Genomic DNA, 14939 nt, shown 5'->3' on the forward strand with positions numbered 1-14939 from the left:
TCTCCTTGTGCACTTTACTTTATCTATTTTACCATCTCTCTCATAAATATTGATTTTGGTGTGGCCCATCTTATGTTGATGGTTTTATGGTTGACTGGTGCACTAGGTGGGAATGAAATATCAATGAATGACATCAGTGTTAACAAAGTATACACCATGACGTTCATGCACATCATGCGGTTAAAATATTTGATCAACAAACCACAGGACGAAGTAAACTGCAAAGTATTTTTACACGCTTATGCGACGAAGCGTCGGAGAACCCTCTTCTTTATATCCGCGCATACGCTAAACAAATTTATGTTTGTTTTCCTATAAAATTTCTATGCACTTTCAGTAACGAACTATATATATTCGTCAGGAGGACAGGAGCTACATTTCATAATCCACATCAAAAACACAAGTACAACCCTGAATACAATTTTCGAGCCTTTAATTCCGTCTATATCAGACATCAAAATCCCTGGAACATTTAGTCTAAAATTTTATCAACAGCAGAAATAACCGTGCTTTCTTGCAACAAACTACAAAGACATACGATACATGTCGAGCATCTTGCATGCGAATTTAGTTTGCATTGAGATTTTACTCAAAGTACCTGAAAACCTCAGTAAACCCAACAAAAGGTGGCAACGTGCTTTTGCTAGCATCTATTGTTCAAGAGCCCTACTTTCTCTTGCACCTAATAAGAAACACAATGAAGGTAAGTTGCCACATTCTTATTCTTACACTATTCTTAACCTTGAACCACATCAACCTTCCTTGAATGTAGATCAACAATCTCTTAGCAAACTTACTAAACAAAAAGACCTCCAACAACTTCAAGAATTCGGTGGAGTAGATTCCATTGCTATTGCTCTCAAGACAAATCTCGATAATGGTATTCATGGTGATGACCAAGAGCTTGTAAATCGCCATGAATCATTTGGTACAAACACGTACAAAAAACCACCTTCACTAGGACTTTTTCATTTTGTGTGGGAAGCTTTCAAAGATTTCACCATCCTTATTCTTCTTTTTTGTGCTGCTCTTTCCCTTGGATTTGGGATCAAGCAGAAAGGTCCAAAAGAAGGATGGTATGATGGAGGAAGCATATTTGTGGCTGTTTTTCTTGTTATTATTGTCTCTTCTCTAAGTAATTTTAAACAAAGTAAACAGTTTGAGAAGCTATCCAAACAAAGCAACAACATCAAGATAGAAGTTGTGAGGGATGGGCGGCCTCAACAAGTTTCAATATATGAGATTGTTGTTGGAGACGTCGTCTGCTTGAAAATCGGAGATCAAGTACCAGCTGATGGCTTGTTCATCGATGGGCATTCGTTACAAATTGACGAGTCAAGCATGACGGGGGAGAGTGACCATGTGGGCATTGATAGAGCTCAACACCCATTCTTACTCTCAGGGACAAAGGTTGCAGATGGTTACGGCAAGATGCTTGTGACATCAGTTGGAATGAACACAACTTGGGGTGAGATGATGGGTGCAGTGAGCCGCAACACAGATGAACAAACGCCACTACAAGCTCGGCTTAACAAGCTAACTTCTTCTATAGGTAAGCTTGGTTTGGCGGTGGCTTTCCTTGTTCTTGTCGTATTATTGGTCCGATACTTCACAGGGCATACAACAGATGAAAGTGGCAACATAGAATTCAACGGGAGCAGAACCAGTGTTAACAATGTGCTCAACGCTGTCGTCAGAATCGTTGCTGCTGCAGTTACGATTGTTGTGGTTGCAATCCCCGAAGGATTGCCACTGGCAGTCACCCTGACACTTGCTTATTCAATGAAAAGAATGATGGCTGATCAAGCCATGGTTCGTAAACTCTCAGCATGTGAGACAATGGGGTCGGCCACCGTCATTTGCACAGACAAAACAGGCACTCTCACCCAGAACCAGATGAAGGTGACCAACTTCTGGTTAGGCCAGAATCCGGTGGAACACAGTTCAGCCACTGAGATTGCTTCAGGTGTCCTTGCATGTATCCAAGAAGGTGTTGGGTTTAATACTACAGGTAGTGTCTACAAAGGTTCTTCTAGCTCTGATTATGAATTCTCAGGGAGCCCGACAGAGAAAGCTCTTCTTTCATGGGCAGTATTGGAGCTCAACATGGACATGCAGAAGCTGAACCAAGTTTGCACAATCCTTCATGTTGAAGCCTTCAATTCACAGAAAAAAAGAAGTGGCGTGTTAATCAAGAGAAATGAAGGGAATAATGTTCATGTACACTGGAAAGGTGCAGCAGAAATGATACTAGAAAAATGCTCTTGCTACTATGATGCGTCAGGAAATTTGAAGCCTATGGATGGTGATGCAAAGAAGAATTTTGAGCAAATAATTCAAAGCATGGCAGCTAGCAGCCTTCGATGCATCGCCTTTGCACACAAACAAGTAGCCCTAGAGGAAGGTGAAGCAATGGCTCAAGAAAAGCTCACTGACGACAATTTGGTTTTGCTTGGAATGGTGGGTCTCAAGGATCCATGTAGACCCGGGGTAAAGAAAGCCGTTCAAGATTGCCAAACTGCTGGAGTAAACATCAAGATGATCACAGGAGACAATGTTTTCACTGCACGAGCGATAGCTGTTGAATGTGGGATCCTGCAAGCAGGTGACGACATCGATAGTGCTGTTGTTGAAGGTCCAGAGTTTCGCAACTACACAGAACTAGAAAGGATAGAGAAAGTTGATAAAATACGGGTCATGGCTAGATCTTCTCCTTTTGATAAACTACTGATGGTGCAATGTCTCAAACAGAAAGGCCATGTGGTTGCAGTAACCGGTGATGGCACAAATGATGCACCAGCACTCAAAGAGGCAGACATCGGGCTTTCTATGGGGATACAAGGAACCGAAGTTGCCAAGGAGAGCTCTGATATTGTCATCATGGATGATAATTTTGCTTCAGTGGCAACCGTTCTAAATTGGGGTAGATGTGTTTACAACAACATCCAAAAGTTCATCCAATTCCAGCTTACTGTAAATGTTGCTGCACTAACGATCAACTTTGTAGCAGCAGTTTCAGCAGGTGAGGTACCCTTAACCGCAGTTCAACTCTTGTGGGTCAACCTGATTATGGACACCTTAGGTGCTCTCGCTCTTGCAACAGAGAAACCAACAAAGGAATTGATGTACAAGGCACCTGTTGGAAGAACTGAGCCGCTTATTACCAACGTCATGTGGAGAAATTTGATGGCTCAAGCTCTATACCAAATAGCAATCCTCTTAACTTTACAGTTCAAGGGAGAATCAATCTTTGGCGTAGGGAGCAAAGTGAAGGACACCTTGCTATTTAATACCTTTGTGTTGTGCCAGGTGTTTAATGAATTCAACGCAAGGAAACTAGAAAAGAAGAACATCTTTGAGGGGATACACAAGAACAAGCTATTTTTAGCCATCATTGGCATAACCATTATCCTTCAGGTGGTGATGGTTGAATTCCTCAAGAAATTCGCTAATACGGAGAGATTAAATTGGGGACAATGGGGTGCTTGTATTGGCATTGCAGTCGTATCGTGGCCCCTAGGGTGGCTCGTCAAGCTCATACCTGTGGCAGAAAAACCATTTTTCAGCTTCATAAAATGGCAGAACTCATGTTTCTGGAAGAAAAACCGGGTAGGATCATTCACTGTATAGAAGATAGATAGATTTGCTAAAATTCTTTCAAGGCTTAATTCTTTCAGTTACTTTATACCATATGTAGTTATGTACTAGTAGATGTTAAGTATAATTTATTTATTAATATATATTTAATATGTGTAATGTATTACAAAAGGAAGATTATTCACCTAACTAAACAAAGAGTATCTCCAAAGCTTCTTACACCAGAAAAGTTGTGTCAAGAAACACAAAAAGCAATAATACCAATAACCTAATCAGCTAAATTCTTAGAGAATAGAAACAAACAAGAGCTCACTGAATCCTTCTATGATCCTATCCTACACAAACATGTAATACTATGAGATACAAATTTTTAAGATGAGGAACAGTAATTATGGCTTATAAGTGCAGTAACAATTTGTGTTAAGGCGAATTTCCAGAACCATTTCCCTGTTTATTTGTTGTAGTTCTATAGATCATTTGGAATGACAGGAAATATTATCCATTAGCACCACATTTTCCTCTGAATTAGCATTGTTCTATTTTACTTAACTTATGACAAACTGAAGGATACCTTCGTCTATTTGGGGTTCAACCGAAGTATTGACAGGTTTTTAATAATTGTAAAACACTAAAATAAGCTTTGAAAAAAAGTAGCGCGTTTCTTAATTTGAGTAATAAATACTTCTGCTCAAGCTAAAATAAACTTTTTCCCCGCTTCTAGGACCAAAAATAAAGCCCTTAACTCAAGATCTAACACGATGTTAAGTGTTTTTACTCCTTTTTTTTTCCTCTTGTTAGAGCGTTTTTACGCCTTTTTTTCCTTCTTGTTGGCTTCCAAGACTTAAAATTATGTCTCTCATTAATCTTTCCCATAAAATCAACTAGCATAAATCCATTCAATAAATAATTACAAAAACTTAAAAGCAGAAACATATAGCACCCACATTTGTCAATTTCGGCAGAGAAACAACACTGACTGTTCTCGGTTAAACATAATTAAATTAGACAACACTTGAGAATCAAGGTAGCTTCTGATGTAAACAGCTTTTCTTTATTAAACCTTTTTTTCCAAGTCTTTCAAAAATAGTCCCTTAACAAGTTCTGACTACGTAAAGGTAAGGTCACATACATTTGGAATGATGTTTTGTTACATAACAGACCAATCGAATAATCCCAATGATCATGTACACAGTTTCCATCAAATGTTATCCAGTTAAACTAGAGGAAGAGGTTGCAGGAATCATCACGTTAGGAACAAAGCCACACAAAAAGTCTCATAAAGAGAGGGGGGAAGGGGGGGGGGGGGGGGTAGAAGAAAAGAGGCTTCATTTTGCAAAGTACAAAAACCCGGAACAAAAAAGACATCTCGCATAAAATCCTATATGTTCAAGTGTTAAATAACGAAGATTGTGAAAATGTAAAAAGACACTAGCGAAGATATTTCACAATAACCTAAAAATGGCTATTAAACATGCTAGGCTTTAAGAATCTATGTAGCATGGATACTTCTTCTAGGTCACGTACTCGTACTCGTACCCGTACCCTATATGATATGTATTCTGTATGAGTACCATTCCTAAAATTTCAAAATCCTCCCATTTTTTGTCCCAATACCAAATCTGAACTCATACCCTTATCCGTCTCTGGGCAACCTAGTTAAGAATAAGTCTACAAGTGTATACTTGAAAATTAGGTAATAGATGACCACTAATAATAACAACCCATTTTACAAGTGATATAAATGGTTATAATGGCAATGAAATCATATGTAAATTACAGGTAAAATCTCTTGCTCATTAGCATGCTATTACGGCCCGTTTGGTAGTTGGTTATAAATGGCGGTAATGGGAATGAATTTGTGTGTAAATTTGTGAGAAATATCATTGTTCATTCCCATGGTAATGCTAATTTATCCTAAAGTGTCCACTTTCCTTCTTGAATTTTCATTCCCATCCAATACCACCTTGTAGCTGTAGGTGGTAATGAGTGGTAATGAAAATTGCTTCCCCTTGGAGACAAAAACACAAGTTTATGGGTGAGATTGCTTGCCCATGGAGAAAAAATACCTCCCCATGGAGATTTTAGGGGTGCTTCCCTAATAAAATTACACTTAAAATTCATTCCCATTATCGCAATTTATTAACGATTACCAAACGGGCCGTTAGAGTATCATCCCCAAACATGTGCTCTCAAAAGTATTTCATACAGAAAAAATAAACAAAATGATCTAGCATAGAAGAAAATGCCATTACCTAAAGAAGTTATATAAGCTAACCACAATCAGAATGGATTTGCAATGATTAAGAACAAGTTCTACAATTGTCAAATAATAATTGGAGAAACCAAAATTATGTCTGAAAATTACATCACAGAAGAAATAAATAACAAATACGCAAGGGGATTTTATCGATTTTTTGCACCTCTTCACTAAGTAGTAAGTATTCAAAAAGCACAAGTGCACAATTCTATTGATTATTAGCAGTGTGTAGGTGTAAATTAGTAAATGCAGCATAAAATTTACAATCAGAGAAAATTTATAACACTGAATTCATCGTGAACAATAGGAGGATTCAAAATCGAACCTGTTTCCTAAATTGGCGCTATGTAATTGAAGCACGCCAAGAACAAACTGGGGGAAGACAGAAGAGACAGTGGACAAATACGCCAATATGGGAGGGACCATCAACCATGGGATGGAGACTAGAGAGTAGAGAGTAGAGACTAGAGAGTCAAAGAAGGCAAGTAAAAAATGGGGCCAAAGTTTGTTTTGGCTGCGAATTGCGATAGTGTCCAAAATATTGATATTTCATCGAGGAGTTAGTGTTGCATCACGCAATTTAGATCCTGCACGGAGGTGTAGGTAGAGGAACCTACACCTCCTGCAAAACGACAGCGTTTTGTGTAGTTTAGGGGGGGGCCAAAGTTTGGCTGAATTGGAGGTGAGTTTGGCGCCTTTTTTGAAGTGGGCCAGCTGAGTTTAGCTCATGGTATGTCATGGTGTACTTTGTAACTTTCATCAATCAATCATTCATTCTATTTCTCTCTCATAAATTTATGTAGAAACATTTAAAGTCTCTCTTTTTTTTTTTGTTCTTCATTGATTTCTTTCTGAGTTTCATAAATTTATATGATAATTTGGCAGAATTTACTTTGGGTGATTTTCGGTTTGTATTTTTAAAATCTTTGCAAGTTTTATGGTACAAAAGTTGGAAAAATGGAAGATATTAGTGAAAACGATGTTGATAATGTTGTTCTTGATAATGCAATAGAAGATTTGGGGAATGAAGGAGGAAGTGAAGAAGATGAATTAGAGAAGAAGAATGGTATTTAGCTACCAAGCTCTTTTTTAATGTACAAATGCATGTTAGTTGATGTGCAAGAATATTATAATGTACATTGGGGTATTAAAACTGTACAATTGGTTGAGTATTAATGTACAGTGGCATTTTGTACTTTGGTTACGTATGTCAGATATGTTTAATGTTATCCCATGAAGGGTCAATATGCGCAGTCAATTTTAAGTTTGGTAGTTACATAAGTTAGTCACTCACTCTGATTTATTATGCAAGAAGCAATTTAATGCCTTGCCTCATTTATTTTTCATTTATTGTGCTGTTGATTGGAATGTTCCTTATATTTATGTATGTCTATTATAAATCCCCAAAAGGTGCAAACCTATACTGTTTTGGGATGTTTCAGTGTTTGGCATGTGTAAAGGTTTATGTGTTTCATGATAATGAATTTGCCAAATGGAGGGAGAAAGTGGGAAATGATGTAATTTACGTGCATCAAAGACAATAGTACAGTTAGGATTATTTACTGATCATTTCAGTGACATCGTCCAATGTACATTATTTTACATGAGTGTTAATATTTGGTATGTGTGAATAATTATTTTTCTTTTGTTTCAGTGATCAATTTTAGTGAGATCCAATGCACATTATTCTATATGAGGCAAATATTAGTTATGTTTAAGGTGTAAACCTATACTGTTTTGAGATGTTTCACTGTTTTACATGTGTAAAGCTTTATGTCACTACTACAAAAAAGGCCAAAGAGACTACCTCTAGAAGACCGGTTGAGGTTACCAACCTATTTCTTAAATATAGGAAACCATTGATTATCTAAGACCAGTCTCTTAAGTTTAACTATTTGACTAATTAAAAAAGTTGTTGTGAAATAAGAGACTGTTTCCAAGTAAAACCGGTTTCCTTGAAATATTTTAATTTTTTAATTCAACATAATATACTATAATACGTATATATTTTTCTCATTGGGATATAGAAAACTATTTCTAAAACTGCTCCAAAAGATGCTAGAGACTCCCGGAGAAAGAAAAAGAAAAAACACACGAACCCCTCATTGAAACCAAACCCTAACCATTGCACCACCTCTGAATCACCTTACCAGAGACGAACCTCCACCGCGTCCCCTTTTCATCACTGTCGAGGCACGCAACTGCTTACCCCCTGCTCCGTCAGTGAGCCGGCGAACCTGAAGGAACGAGTTTCGCAAACTCGTGAGGGTGTTTTGAGCACCACCGCGATCAATTGATCTTAGCTCCACCAGTGTCCTTCCTCCGGCGAACATAACGCGCCTAATCCGCCAGTGTCCTTGTCACAGGACCGCCCTCCAAACCACCCTGTCAACCGCGTCACCACCGCTTCCTCTCACAGGTTCTACGCTACTGTGGCGATTCCTGCTCGTCGACCTACGGCACGACACCTGCTCTGACTACCCTCAAAGAACTTTCCTTTCCCGCCCTCGGCCACCAGAAGCTGCACCGGCCCTCTTGTTACACGTATTCACTTCGATTTTGCTATTTTATTCAGCTTCTTTTGGTGAAGATTAGAAACGAATTGAGATTTACAATTCAATGCTTACTATTCATGGAAGTATCATTTGGGCTTACTGATATAGCGTATTTTGATTGTAACTAGTTTCTGTAACTTGTCTTATTGCAGAACATTAATCATGTTGCTATGTTATAGGTAGGCTTCCTGCTGAACATGTCATTGCAACAAACCGTCAAGTAAGTTTGTGCCGAATTCATGTATACTTAAGTATTTACAGGGATCTAGTGTTCGCTATTCATTTTAATAGCTGGATTAATGAGTGAAATCTTACTGGCTTTGTTGATGGAAATATTAGGAATGAACTAATTACTATCTGATTTATATAATGATCCTATCTTGCTGCATTTGGAACGTAATGCTTTCTTATAATTCCTAAACTTATTTTTCTGATTGAGTATTATAAATTTTGAGTGGGCTGATCAGTGTGTCATAGTATGTTTTTTGAATGAGCATTACTAACCAAATATCCTTGTGATCAGTGTGTCATAGTATGGAAATATCAGCTGGCATATTTGGTTAGTAATGCTCACGATACTAACATATCTCTAGATTCGTTCGAGCTGTCGAATGATTTGATTAATTGCCTTTAACATAAGTATCCTTTATCGAATTGGAAGGATGCCTACTAACTTAATATTGTTTGTAAACTATGGTATTCTCTTTATTTTTTTTGAGAATTTCTTATCCTAGGAACCCAATATTTCTTTTTCTAGCGATATGTGCTCATAAACATGCTTTTGAACAGGTAAGGGGTGGACAGCTTTGGGGAACAGATATATATACTGATGACTCTGATTATTGTAGTCAATATGTGCTTAAATAATATGAATGAAGCTTCAAGATGTTTCTACATTTTAAGTAGACATATAACATGGAAACATTGCCTTCTAGACTTCTAGTTCTCATGCATACAGGTTATTGTCGACCCACAACATCTCCGCCCTCCAGCAACTATTCAAGATTTACGTGCAATTGTAAGGGTTCTACCTCCACAAGATAGTAAGTCAAGAGACGCTAAACTCTTACTTATATATTTCACATATTTGGAAATATTCTCATATTGCCATTTTGCGAAAGACCAGAAGTATACTTTGTTGGAAATTGTCTTCCATATATGTCTGGTAGCTTCACCTGGTTATTTAATTTGCGAAATGTATGCTTAACATTCTGTATGGGATAATTATTGGTTGAAATACATGTGTGGTGGTGTAAATCAGGTCCGAAATTGACTTGGAATTGAGGAGAGCTATGCCCTGACTTTTTAGTTTCATTAGAGTTTCACTTTTCACCAGAATGATGTGGATTAGTTTTTTTCGTAGTTTACTAGTTTAGTACTTTAGTATGATTGATTTGGTATAAAGATGCAGTTATATTGATCAAATTTATAAACTTGGTGTGATTACATTGTGCAACTTGACTTAGTGGTCTTACAATATTGATGACCCTCCTATGCTTTCTCTGCAGGTCTCAAGGTATGCTAATTTGTTGCTGTTAAACTTGGATGATGAGGGCCTCTTTTCTCTGCCAGTCATTTTAGCATAAGCCATGCCATGCTGTTTCTTGGTGCTCTCTTTCCCCCATTTTTTTTTCTAAGTTGCTAATATTTCTGTGCAAATGTTGACTGAAATTTGCATTTTATTTTTCTCTTGAAACTTATAAAGTACATATTTATACTAATTCTAATTATAATTATCTGAAATTATTTTGTGTACTTTCTAATTATAATTCTTTGTAATTATTTTGTAGTACTTTCCTGGGATTCCTACCACTTATTCGCAAGAGATGATTGACGAGCTAAGAGATACGTGGGTGAAATATTTAAATAATCAAACACGAGACGATGGAGATTGAAGACAATAGTCAAGTTTCAATTGTATATATTATTTGCTCAAGTTAGAATTTTAATTTTAGTAGATATCATTAGATAATAGAAATTTTAATTTAAAGACATTAATTATTGGAATAAATGGATGCTTTGACTAGAGAAATTGATTTTTATGTAAATTAAATGTAGCAAATATTTTTTATATTATTAATAAAGCAAGCAGGAATTTTTGTTTCATAATATTATTATTATTGTGGTTATTTATAGATTTGTTTTTTTTTTAAAGTGTATATACATGGAACTGCAAATACAGGAGCAGATGTATGTATATTGTAACATTTTAATTAAAAAAAATGTAATACACCTAAGAAACCGGTTATGGTAAATAACTGGTTTCAAAGGGTAAGGTAAGGAGACTGGTTATAAATGGTAACTGGTCTTCTAACCTCTTTTCGTAGTAATATTTACCTTATCTAAGAGACCGGTTTTACCTATCAACTGGTCTCTCAAAGAATCAAAGAAACCATGTATTATAACCGGTCTCTTAACCTAGGACACATGTGAGATGGAAACGTGTTGTCGTCAGGTTTCCTAGGTCGTTTTCAACCGGTCTCCTATGCTTTTTTTGTAGTAGTGTGTGTAGATGATACTCAATTTGCCAAATGGAGGGAGAAAGTGGAAAATGATGTAATTTACATGCATTAAAGACAATAGTATAGTTAAGATATTTTAGTTATCAATTTAGTGACATCAAATGTACATTCTTCTATATTAGTGTTAATATTTGTTATGTGTTAATAATTATTGTTGTTACAGTGATCATTTAAAGGGACATTCAATGTACATTATTCTGTATGAGGGTGTATATTAGTTATGTTTAATTATTTTTTTTTTGTCTGCAGAATATGTTGAGTGTGAGACATCTGAATTGATACACAAAGAAGTTGCCAACGATGAAGAAGCTTACAAATTATACAATGAGTATGCATTTAAATGCGGATTTGGTATCCGGAAGGGCAAAGTTTGTTGGAGATATGAAACGAAGACAATCAGACAACGTTTTTTAGTTTGTAGTCGGGAAGGATTGAAAGACACAAAAGGTGGTGTGCCTAAGGTATGTGTTATGTTTTGTGTGGTTTAATGTAGGTCATGACAATATGTACATATAATTTATATATAACTGAAAGCAAATGTTCACTGGAGTATACTTGAGGTGTGGTGATGATAATATGTACATTAGTATATCAGATGTTATTATATATAGTGGTAAAATTAGTATACATTAATTTATTTTTTTTTCAAATCATAGTGTTTAAAAAAACAATGCGGATGTTCATTACTGCAAAGCCAATGTTCACTAGAATATACATGATGTTCTTCTTGGCACAGGCATTCACTAAGCTTGATCAACGTTGTGGATGTAAAGCGTTTATTCAATTTGATGTATCCAAAGACTCTGGACTTTTTATTGTTACTAAGCACCATATGATTCACAATCACCCCATGGTACCATTGAAACAAAGACATTTAATTAGATCTCATAGGAAAGTGACAGTTGAACAATTGCATATGATTAATAATTTGAGAAGTTGTGGAGTGGGGGTTGCTGAAGCTGTGCGTGTATTGAGGAAGGAAGCGGGGGGATCTCCAAATCTTGGGTTTGTGAACAGAGATGCTTATGATGCAGTTGCTACTCAAAGAAAGAAAGAACTTGATGGTTGTGATAGTAACCAACTGATAAAGAACTTTACGCAAAGACAAGCAGCGGAATATGATTTTTATTATAACGTTCGACTAGATGCTATAGGTCACTTAATAAGTTTTTTCTAGAGGGATGGAAGAATGAGAAAGGATTATGAAGTGTTTGGAGATCTAGTTGTTCATGATACGACGTACCGTACGAATAAGTATGGGATGATTTGTGGTCCGTTTGTTGGGATGAACCATCACAAAAGAACGTGATGTTTGGTGTTGGTTTCCTATTGAACGAAGACACCGATTCTTTTGTGTGGTTGTTTGACTCGTTTTTGAAGAGTATGGGAGGTAGGTCGCCGATTACCATTATGACTGACCAAGATGCTGCGATGGCGAAGGCTATAAGCATTGTTTTTCCCAATGTTATACATCGTCTGTGTATATGGCACATCGGGAAAAATTCCATCAACAATATAAAAGGTTTGAGGGGAAAGGCTGGATTTGTGGATCTATTCAATTATGTTTAAAACATTGTGAGACCAAGAGTGAGTTCAAGCACTACTGGACAAGGTAATTGTACATTGTTGTAAGCTTAATGTTCATTAGATTCATCACAATGTTCAATGCATAATGAATATTTTTGAATTTAGAGAATTAGTATGTTTTTCTGATCTGAATAATTGCGATGATTTAATGTACATTATTAAATGAGTGTTGAGAAAGGGAATGTACATTATTAAATGAATGAAATAATGTTGAATTAATGTACATTATTAGTATGTGTTTTGTACAGTATGTCATGATGTAATGTACAGTATTATATGAATGTGGACAAATTTATGTTCATTCAATAACTCTATTGTTCATTGGTTTAAGGCATGATCATTGGATTTATCATAATTGTTTACTGTATTATGTATGCAGTATGATTACCAAGTACAAGTGCGCTGCATGTCCTTGGTTGATTAGGTTGTACAAGTTAAGGAAGATGTGGTGTCCAGTTTACTCCAAGGATTACTTCTCAGGAGGGGTGCTGTCTTCTCAAAGAAGTGAGACTACAAACCATTCCTTGAATCAAAGGCTTCATAGCATGCAAGGCCTTTGTGATTTCTACAAGGTTTTTATAGATGTTGTTGAGGAATGGAGGGATAGGGAGAATGGTGAAGATTACAATGCACTTAATGGCAACAAACATCTAGCATTTGTAGATGTTAAGTTACTAAATGAGGCGAAGAAGATATACACTGTGGCTGTGTATTTGACGTTTGAGGAAAATTTCATAAGAGGTGCGTCATTTTGCCAGAAACTAGTCAAGTATGACCCCCCTTTCTTTGAATACCATGTGGGACGCACTGAGAAAGAATATCTAATGCATCTTGTTAGATATGACCAAGAAAATATGACAATTGATTGCACATGCAAGTATTTCACTGAGATGGGTTTATTGTGTTCCCATTCATTGAGGATTTTTCACATACATAATGTTGAAAAAATTCCCCAAAGATACATTTTGGGTAGATGGGCAAAACATGCTATGTGTACAAGAGTTGATGATGACGTTGGGAAGGATGTAAACATTGTTCAAGCGTCGGTGTGGCGTGTTAAACTACAAGGGATGCTTTATCCATAATTAATTCAACTCAACATGACATAGCTGCTAGGAAAGTTGTGGAGAATGCTTTAAGTGATTTGAAGGCAAAGGTTGGGTTGCTTATTGGGAAGGTTGATGAATCAATCACCATTGATGACGTGCAAAATTTGTTATATCCTGTTGTTAAAGATCCACCTAAGAAGAGGAAGAAAGGAACTAGAAATGTAAGGTTGAAAAGCACTGTGGAGAAGCAGGTGAACAGGTTAAGAGGGTGGAAGAAAACTGCTGAGAAAGCTGCATTGAGGAACAAGGCAAAAGCGCAAAAATCTGTCCAGGTAATCATTGTACAATTGTATCCCTAAGATGTTCATCTGTTATTGTAACATGTTCATTATTGGATAATTTGAATAGTAGGATATCATATGGCATATTTTTGTTTTTGATGTACATTGGTATTATATGTGTTCATCTGTTTTTGTTACATGTTCATTGTAGAATTATTTGGTAGTAGGATAATATGATGACATATTGAAACAATGTACATTCTATATATTGAGAATGTTCTTTGTGTCTTCATTATGTTGTACATTTTCAACAGGGGAAATGGTCAATGTAATTATAAGTTAATTTTCTAAAATTAGTGTAGGCAGCTAACTTTGACTATTACAGGAATACATTGATATCCCTGAAGAAAGCACTGTAGCTCACTCAACACAGAATAAGTCTCTTCTTGATGTGTATGGCCCTGATGATTATTTCCCTATTAACCACATCCCTGGGGAAGGTAGTAAAGTTGAGCAGCCGCATCACAAAGCCGCCTTGGAAGTGTACCACGAATATTCTGAGAAGCTGTTCGGTAATTGAGAGGCGATATTTTGGTCACCTAACATGAATTTTTGATGAGCTTTTTGGGAAATGAAACGTAGTCCACCATGAATGAGTTGTTGATACACTTTTGTAATGGATGTAGCTCATTCATGTTGTACTTGGTCCAAAACACCCAAAAAACTCCTGATTATGACTTGGAGGTTGTGTTAACTTATACAATGTTTATAATTGGTGTATATGTTAACTCTAGGCAGTGTACATGAAAGTATTTGATAATGTACATGCTAAAGATATGGGTAAAGAAGTTTGTATTTTGGCACGTGTGATTTATAAATGGTGAAGTCATACTTTTGAATGTTTGGAATCACTTGAAAGCAGGAGGTTATTATTTGAAGATATGTTATGAAGTGTGTATAATTATTTAAATGTTTGAACTATGGAGAAAATTGATGTGAACATAAAAGGAATGATAATGTACGACCTATATAATATGTCAAATATAATGAAGTTAGCAGCTCAAAAGGTAGTACTTGTTGCTATACAAAAG

General features: G+C 36.3%; 2 protein-coding genes across 4 annotated transcripts; both read left to right on the forward strand.

The window, feature by feature from the left end:
• Nucleotides 1-312: 312 nt before the first annotated feature.
• On the forward strand, nucleotides 313-3749 carry LOC104908348 (putative calcium-transporting ATPase 13, plasma membrane-type). The gene has a single exon (XM_010697455.4). It carries the CDS (start codon nucleotides 544-546, stop codon nucleotides 3628-3630), a length of 3087 nt encoding a protein of 1028 aa, XP_010695757.1. The 5' UTR covers nucleotides 313-543; the 3' UTR covers nucleotides 3631-3749.
• Nucleotides 3750-6494: 2745 nt separating this feature from the next.
• LOC125492277 (protein FAR1-RELATED SEQUENCE 5-like) lies at nucleotides 6495-14747 on the forward strand. 3 transcript variants are annotated; one of them, XM_057391066.1, is made up of 5 exons: nucleotides 6495-6920; nucleotides 11181-11392; nucleotides 11668-12543; nucleotides 12898-13899; nucleotides 14234-14747. In XM_057391066.1, exons 1-3 carry the CDS (start codon nucleotides 6812-6814, stop codon nucleotides 12106-12108), a joined length of 762 nt encoding a protein of 253 aa, XP_057247049.1. In that variant the 5' UTR covers nucleotides 6495-6811; the 3' UTR covers nucleotides 12109-12543; nucleotides 12898-13899; nucleotides 14234-14747. The 3 variants fall into 3 exon arrangements, with proteins under 3 accessions (XP_057247049.1, XP_057247048.1, XP_048490450.2); XM_057391065.1 differs by having other exon boundaries at nucleotides 6520-6920; XM_048634493.2 differs by having other exon boundaries at nucleotides 6520-6920; nucleotides 11181-12543.
• The last annotated feature ends 192 nt before the right edge of the window (nucleotides 14748-14939 follow it).

This window comes from Beta vulgaris, chromosome 8 (assembly GCF_026745355.1).
Source record: "Beta vulgaris subsp. vulgaris cultivar EL10 chromosome 8, EL10.2, whole genome shotgun sequence".
In the NCBI taxonomy this organism is placed as follows: Eukaryota; Viridiplantae; Streptophyta; class Magnoliopsida; order Caryophyllales; family Amaranthaceae; genus Beta; species Beta vulgaris.

What these genes read in the sequence shown, in the direction of transcription:
- LOC104908348 (XM_010697455.4), top strand. Translation starts at nt 544, where the DNA reads ATGTCGAGCATCTTGCATGCGAATTTAGTTTGCATTGAGATTTTACTC.
- LOC125492277 (XM_048634493.2), top strand. Translation starts at nt 12,416, where the DNA reads ATGGCACATCGGGAAAAATTCCATCAACAATATAAAAGGTTTGAGGGG. An exon ending in TTCAAGCACTACTGGACAAG is followed by an intron (nt 12,544 to 12,897) that starts GTAATTGTACAT and finishes TTATGTATGCAG; the next exon opens with TATGATTACCAAGTACAAGT.